This window comes from Scaptodrosophila lebanonensis, unplaced genomic scaffold, assembly GCF_003285725.1.
Source record: "Scaptodrosophila lebanonensis strain 11010-0011.00,11010-0021.00 unplaced genomic scaffold, SlebRS2 tig00000168-arrow-arrow-pilon, whole genome shotgun sequence".
In the NCBI taxonomy this organism is placed as follows: Eukaryota; Metazoa; Arthropoda; class Insecta; order Diptera; family Drosophilidae; genus Scaptodrosophila; species Scaptodrosophila lebanonensis.
In genome coordinates this window covers 139,091-147,619 of record NW_022060601.1, presented here as the reverse complement: position 1 = coordinate 147,619, position 8,529 = coordinate 139,091, and the positions used below count along the sequence as shown (strand labels likewise).

The window sequence follows — 8,529 nt, the reverse complement described above, 5'->3', positions numbered from 1 at the left end:
GTAATAAAAAAAATAAAACAAACTCGTATAGAATACACACATAACGCATCTTTGTGCAAAGTTTGGTGTCTCTACCTCTTATAGTCTCTGATATCCAGGTGTTCGTACGGACAGGCAGACAGGGCTAGATGGACTCGTCTCGTCATGCTGATCAAGAATATATATACTTTGTGGGGTCTGCCACGCCTCCTTCTGTGTGTTACATACATGCGCACAAAACTAGTATAGCCTTCCACCCTTTGGGTAGAGGCTATAAAAAGTGAAGAAATATAAAAACCCCAATTATTGAAGGTCCAAGATCAATTTCGTAAAACCGAGTATGCAGTTTTATTTGTATTCTTTTATTAATTTTAGAAACCACGTTCTAAGTCGCTCGGTTGAAAAATATGAAATTTCCAAACAAACTTTGGTGCTTACCCCCTACCCTACCCCCCCCCCCCCCTCCGTTGGAGCTCGAATTTTCCAAAATCCCTTAGTGCGCACCTACATTATGATATGATATTTGACCATAAATTTCAACTTTCTAGCTCTTACAGTTTGGGCTGTGGGCTGTTGACGCGGTTTCCTTTTGTGCCCCAAGAAAGCCCCAATAATTCTGTATCCAACAACATTTAAAAAACCGAGTATGCAGTTTTATTATACCCTGTACCCGTAGGGTAAAAAGGGTATATTAGGTTTGTGCAAAGTATGTAACATACAGAAGGAAGCATCTCCGACCCCATAAAGTATATATATTCTTGATCAGCATGACGAGAGAAATCGATCTAGACATGTCCGTCCGTCTGTCCGTCCGTCCGTCTGTCCGTCCGTCTGGATGAACGCGAGGCTCTCAGAAACTATAAAAGCTAGAATAACCAAAGTTGACATCCAGATTCTCCTAGGTCCGAGAAAGGACGAGTTTTTTTATTTTTTGGAATTTTCCCCCCCTTCCCCCGCTGCAGAATTTCGTCAATACCGTCCACATTTCAAATGCTACCTAAACCAAACTTTGCACACATAATTTATATATAATTGTCTACTGTTGTTCAATTTATTTTATTTTATTCAATTCGGTCAATTCTAAGAAAAGTTATTAGCGAAACAAATTCTCGCCAGTACAACCCCCCCAAACTGCAGCAACAAGTTCGCTCTTCTTCTTCCTCTTTTTGCTGCTACTATGGGCGCATATAACTCAGTGACGGAAGTTTACCTGGGTACAGGGTATTACACTGTCGGCTTTAGCTCTTTTACTTGTTATAGCCTGTACCCAAAGGGTGAAAGGCTATACTAGTTTTGTGCGCATGTATGTAACACACAGAAGGAGGCGTGGCAGACCCCACAAAGTATATATATTCTTGATCAGGATGAGAAGACGAGTCGATATAGCCATGTCCGTCTGTCCGTCGGTCCGTCTGTCTGTATGAGCGCAAGGATCTCAGTAAGTACAAGGTCAATTCTGAAGAAAGTTATAGCCATAAGTAAAATCGCTGCTTATGCGCTGCCTGCAGCTCTGTCGGCAGCGCTGCCCGCAGCTGTTGTTGTTGTTGCTGCTTTGGTTCAACTTTGTGCTGCATACATACACGCATATAAACACTCATAGGTACGTGATGTAAATGTATGCTGTTCAAACTGAACATAAACATGTATTCTAATTTAATTAAATTAATTATTTTAATTAATTAATTCATTCATTTTTTTAATAATTTAATTTTTTTTTAATTTTTTTTTTTAATTTTTCCTTTTTGTGGAGAGTACAGGCTATTTTACTGTCGGGCTTGCTCGACTGTAGCGTTCTATCTTATTTTTCTTAATTTTTATAGCCTGTACCCAAAGGGTGAAAGGCTATACTAGCTTCTTGCGCATGTATGTAACACACAGAAGGAGGCGTGGCAGACCCCACAAAGTATATATATTCTTGATCAGGATGAGAAGACGAGTCGATATAGCCATGTCCGTCTGTCCGTCTGTCTGTATGAGCGCAAGGATCTCAGTAAGTACAAGAGCTAGGACAACCAAAATTGGTATCAAGGTTTCTATAAGCCCTAGGCAGATCGAGGTTGTTTATTTTTTCTGATACACCCCCCCACTCCCCCGCAATTCGTGTTTTTTCTTATAACTTCCGTAATTCTCGGAATTTTGAAATCAATGTTGTTAGGTACATCCAGTTAGTACTAATGTGTCCGTGTCCGTTCATCATGATAGGTCAATTCTGAAGAGAGTTATAGCCATAAGTAAAATCGCTGCTCATGCGCTGCCTGCAGCTTTGACGGCAGCGCTGCCCGCAGCTGTTGTTGTTGTTGCTGCTTTGGTTCAACTTTGTGCTGCATACATACACGCATAGGTACGTGATGTAAATGAATGCTGTTTAAACTGAACATAAACATGTATTCTAATTTAATTAAATTAATTATTTTAATTCATTAATTTTTTTTAATAATTTAATTTTTTTTTTTTAATTTTTCCTTTTTGTGGAGAGTACAGGCTATTTTACTGTCGGGCTTGCTCGACTGTAGCGTTCTATCTTGTTTTTTTACTGCATACAAGCACGCATAGACGCGATTCTGATGTAAATGTATGCTGTTGAAAATTGTAAACAGTTATACAGACATAAGTGCATGCGTTAAATATTTTATATTTTTAATTAATTTAATTAATTAATTTAATTTTTTTGTGGGGTGGTACAGGGTATTTAGGAGTTGAGCCCGCTCGACTTTAGCATTCCTTTCTTGTTTTTTTAATTTTCTTACTTTTTTTAATTTCTATAATTATTGTAAACATATGTACAGAGTATTTCAAAGTCGGGATACCCGACTTTAGCTTTTTTACTTGTTTTGATTTTCGAAAACGCCAGTTCTCTAATTACCTATATCTCGTAATTTTAGTCCCAGATGCCTTATGTAAATACGCAGAAAATGTGTATTTTCCCTTCCTCTCCCCTCTCCCCCAAAATCACAGTCGGGACACCCGACTTTAGCTTCTCCACTTGTTTTCCTTTTAAGAGTCTTTGCATTCAATTAATAATGGGCAAAAGACTATTTGTGGGTAGAGTTTTCTAAAACATCTCTAATGCAACAATAGTGCTCTGAATTATATTATAATGGGTTCCTCTCAGTCCTCTTAGTCTCAACCTTAATACCAAAGGCATGCACTCATAAATCGTCGCTCGACGTCGCGACGTGACGTCGGCGGCAGCAGTTAACCCGATAAGACTAATCCGACAATCCATCACATTGTTTGAGTATATAAAACGTTCAAAACAGTTCATGTGCACTTATGGGGCTCAAGCAAGTCATATGGTTTAAATTATAAACGCAGCAGCAGATGCTGGATGCCGGTTGCTGTGGCACCTAGAACTCGACGAGTTCCACTTAACATGGTTAGAACTCTGAGTCCGACTCAGGGTCAAATGGCGAATGAGCCAATAAATTATCAAGTAAGTGGCAAACAACCAGCCTGTCGGCAAGGCTGTTTCATTTGGGGGTCGTGTGGGGTAAGGCGATAGCCGGAAATGAACGCGGCTGGTTGCGGCGGAAATGAAACGAGCACGCGTCGTTTGGTTTATTGACGTGCCAACATGCCTCATGTCAAACGATGCGCAATTCTAATTAAAATTTAATTGTTTACACTTTTTGATTGCCATCAGAGTAAAGCTGACAGACCCAGTCGGGCAGTTCCTTAAAAACGGCCTCTCCATGTATGAGTACATCATCCCGCAGCCAGTTGGGCCGAATTTGTACCTCGTCTGCTGCGCTGATTTCTGTTGTCAAACGCTTTGCCATTAGTTCCTAAATGGCGTCGTGCTCTTGCCGATTAATTGCCATCATGCTAGTTATTGCGCCCGTCGAACATCAGTCCCTGTAGCTCTACTGGAGCGCGTGCCGCTCTGGGCTCTGCACAGTTGCCTCAAATTACTTTAAACAAGAAAGGAATGCTAAGGTCGAGCAGGCTCAACTCTTAAATACCCTGTACCACCCTACCAAAAAAAAATATTAAAAAAATATTTAAAAAATTTAATTAATTAATTAATTAAATATAAAATATGGATCAGAAAAAACGAACAAACTGGCCCATCATTTTTTATTGGGCCAAGAGTCCCGCAATGGATCAAGGTTTCAATATACATATACTTACATATTCGATTTCCAAAATCAGCATTCCTCCAAGCACCGAAAATATGCCAATCTTTTTTCAATTTGGGACCACTGTGTGTCCGTAGTCAGAGCTTCTATGGCTGGCTGATTTACATGAACAGCGACAGAAGCATAGCTAACGACATATACAAAAACAATAACAAAGTGGCGATGCCAAAGTTTGAAACCCAAACACAGAGAAGCAGTCGAGCAGACGTTTTCATAGAGCGGGGATGGGGGGTAGGGCACGAACGTGACTTGCGTGCCAACTGAACGCTTATCAAAGTGTATAAAACACATAGAAATTATGACGCCTTCGTAGGAAAACAAAAAAGACTCGCTACGGCGCGGCGGCAAAGGCGAAGAAGGCAGCATGGATTTGTTGCCAAGTTGCTAAAACGTTTGACGTTTACACCAGGCGAAGGGTACACTGGACTGGGATGTACTCGTACTTGTGAAAAGGGGAGGGGGCTTAACTTAAGATTCAAGGCTGTGTGCTTTAGCATTTTATTGCCTTTAAGTTTCATTAAGTCAAATGACGCAATCGCTTAAGCTGCGCGTGGAGGCCGAACAGCGGCCAATGAGTATTACTTTGCACGTCTGTATACCAGTAGTACCCGATACTAGAGAACCGGCAGTAGAACCGGAACATTGGTGCTGTCGTCTCTGTGTTCACCTATCCTGTAGCCAACTAAAAAGTCCTAGCTACTGATGCTTCGAATGATTTTTGACCTAGCTGCTTACATTTTGAATGGAATGGACATTATTCTAGAACGACACGAAAACTGTTTTGGAAAAATGATTGACAGTTACGCACAACTAGATTTCGATGTATTCAATTTTTTTATGTTTTTCAAATATTTCCATTGCGATAATCCCTATCCATCCAGATTACCACTCACCTCTTAAAAAATTACAAACAGTCGATGTTTAAGTATTCCTTATATACGGGTGTATATCTAAGGCAGGACAATCCAAAATACCATTGAAGTTGAAAAATGAAATAAAACCATAAAGTACATTGCTGCAGTCCTCGAACTCTATGGTTACAATCGCTCACCACAGCGGGGCAATTAAAAAGTTTTTTTCCGAACTAAACGCCCACACTAACAACAAAATCGGGTTAAAATGCTAAAGACAATTAAATTAAACAGAAAGTACTGGCGATGGTGGCACTGTAGGGATTACCGGCTTGGGTAAGAAGTGTCAATAAGCCCAACCATGTCGCATATGTAACAAGAAAGAATGCTACAGTCGAGCAAGTGCGACAGTGAAATACCCTGTACCCGGACAAACTTCCGTCACTGGGTTATATACTTGTACGCCACTAGCAGGAGTAAAAAGAAGAAGAAGAACTAGAGTGAAATTGTTTAGTTACAAACTTTTGTTATAATTATCCGATTTGGATGATATTTGAAACAAAAGTAGATAATTGTATATAGATTATTTTGCTTTCACAATTGGCGGAATTCTGTAGCGGGGAGATGGGAGGGGAAATCAAAAAAAGAAAATACTTGTAAACTCGAGTAGGGTCTATGTACCAAGTTTGGTTAATGTGCGCTCAACCGTTGCCGAAATCCAGGCGTTCATCCAGACAGACGGACGGAGATCGATTTTTCTCGTCATGCTGATCAAGAATATATGTACTTTATGGGGTCGGAGATACTTCTTTCTGCCTGTTACATACATTTTAACTAACTTTGAATACCCTTTTTACCCGACGAGTAAAGGAATGGAAAGGTGGAAAGGCTGGATAAGACACACCGCTCGAAATTGTATTGTCGCGTAATTAAAATTGAATCACTTTTTGTATTACGTTTTCCCTTTTTGGCCATAGTCTTGTTTGACGCATAGCATAGATGTAACCTGCTGATTGGCGCTCTGCAAATTTTACAGTGATGCGGCTTCCTGCCAATACCATTGACGTTTAGCTTATCTATAACTTTTTCAATTTATTTTACAGCCAATGGCCTTGCCATGACAACCGAATGAGCAATGCCAAAATAATCGTCACCACAATCGCCGCCGGCTGCCAAACACTTGAAATACTCGAGTGATGTTTGGCTGAGCTTAATTTCCATATTGAGTGGCCAAACAACTGCCCAGTACAGTAGGGTGACTTGTGGAGTAGCAGAATTAGAATAATCATAAATCTAGCTCCAGAAGCTCAGCTTATCCGCCTCGTCCAGGATGAGGGCCTGCTCGAAAACGTTCTTCACGCAACGCACCAAATACTGACTTATCAAAGGAAGTAAGAAGCTGAGTATTGACCGGATAGATACGTTCTGAGTTCCGCAAAGCACTTCAATGCACCAGACGACAAAGTCCAGGGCGAGCACTGTCGCATTAAACACCAGCCAGGGACCCATGTAGTTCGGCGATATCTAAATAGTGGAGGCAATGTTATAGCTGTGTTATTGAAATCATGATTAGAGTTTACGCAAATATGTAAGTGCTCAAGTGCTCTTTCGCCCAATTATTTAAGCACTACTTCCAGATTTAAGACTCCAAAAATTGTAGCCAAAAACGCGAAAATAATAGATACGTATTTGTACACTAAACAAAATCATTTTCTGGATTTCAGAAAATCGCCCTAATCTTTTTATACTCTGTACATGAAATGTACAAGAGCATATTAGGTTTGCGGGAAGTGAAAAATGTAACAGGCAGAAGGAGGCGTGGCAGACCCCACAAAGTATATATATTCTTGATCAGCATGACAAGACGAGTCGATTTAGCCCTGTCTCTCCGTCTGTCCGTATGAACACCTGGATCTCAGAGACTATAAGAGCTAGAGACACCAAAGATGCCTTATGAGTGTACGCTGCACAAGTTTCTCTTATTTTTTTGGATTTTCCCACTTCCCCTCTATGGGGGATTTCCCGATTTTCCATTCGAAAACCTAATATACTCTTGTACATTTTATGTACAGAGTATAATTAATAAATTACTGATCAATGAACTAGTTCATTGAGAGCTACATGCCATTATATCATCAGTTTTAGTAAGTTGAGACAAACGGACAGAGAACCTGAGCATGAATAAAAAATAGGATCTTCCAGACTTACGGTGATCACAGCATAGAGTAAGAGCATCCATGCCTTAATCATTAGAAAAGTCCCAAGTAATCGACAGCGACGCAGACGCAAGTCGCTAAATGTATAAAAGCAGCGAGGTCGCCACATCGAGACAGGCTTTGGGGACTTACAATACAAACGTATGAACTCAATGATGCTGTGCAACTGCAAAGAAAACAAGAGAGAATGTTACAGTCAAGCAAGCCTGTCAGTGGGATCCTGTACCCAAAGGGGAAGGTCTAAATACCAAGTTTGGTCAATTTGGATTGAGCCATTTCCGAAATTAAATCATTCGTCATGGAAAATACATTCAGCATCGAACATACGGACGAAAAGACGAACGAAGATATCTATATGAATTTGTCATGATGCAATCATTTGCGAAGCTAGGTAGTATCTACTTTATGGGATTGGAGTTGCTTCCTTCCACCTATATACCTTGCACAAACCTAATACTCCCTTGTAAGCCTTCGGGTACAGGATATAAAAACCTTAACCTTATATATTCGTCGTAGAAAACTTACCACCCCCACTATGCTCAGACTAAGCACAAACCAAAAGACAAATGGAAACCATTGGACGGTGCATTGGAGGCATGATACGAAGTGTTGTTTTACATCCAGCCAGTATCCATAGCTATTGAATGCCCAGATTGAATAGTCTTCGCAATTGTTAGCCGATATGCGAAAGTAGTGGCGCATGATGAAGCACGCCCGTTCATGGAAGGTTGAAATGTGAATCATATCGAGCGAAATGGATGGAAAGGTAACCGCAAATTTGTTGAAGAGTGAGCGTCGATGATTTTTTTGTTTTTGTTGTTATTTGTAGTTATACTATATGAAGTGTAAGAACAAGTCTGTGTGATTTACTTTATATATGTTAGAATATACACGTATGAAAACTGCTGGCCTACTAATGGTCTCATAATATTAGATTAAAACTAACCCATAAGTTCGACGAAAATTGTCAATGGATCATTTAAAAACAGTCCCCAAATACTAGCGGGTGATTATGTTTTTAATATCAATCAAGTAGTCCAGTACCCTGTTTGTGTAAAGTGGACCGGTCCATCTAAAGAAGCTAAAGTCGGATGTCTCTACTTTGAAATACTCTGCACATGTGTGTAGAATAATTATTCGTGTATGTGTGTGCCTGTGTATGTCTCGTGTGTTTTTGCAAAGCAGTAACAACAACAAAAGCTGCGGGCACTGCTTGGTCAAATACAACCTCGTATAGCGTACACATATAACACATCTTTGTGCAAAGTTTGGTGTCTCTAGCTTTTATACTCTCTGAGATCCAGTTGTTCATCCGGACAGACAGACAGATAAATCGGGCTAGAT

The 8,529-nt window shown here is 40.2% G+C and overlaps 1 protein-coding gene across 1 annotated transcript; it reads right to left on the bottom strand.

The window, feature by feature from the left end:
• Positions 1-6,035: 6,035 nt before the first annotated feature.
• On the bottom strand, positions 6,036-7,992 carry LOC115629887. Its single transcript, XM_030526486.1, has 3 exons — positions 7,711-7,992; positions 7,178-7,351; positions 6,036-6,493 (listed from the first exon to the last, which is right to left on the bottom strand). Exons 1-3 carry the CDS (start codon positions 7,927-7,929, stop codon positions 6,263-6,265), a joined length of 624 nt encoding a protein of 207 aa, XP_030382346.1. The 5' UTR covers positions 7,930-7,992; the 3' UTR covers positions 6,036-6,262.
• Positions 7,993-8,529: the final 537 nt, after the last annotated feature.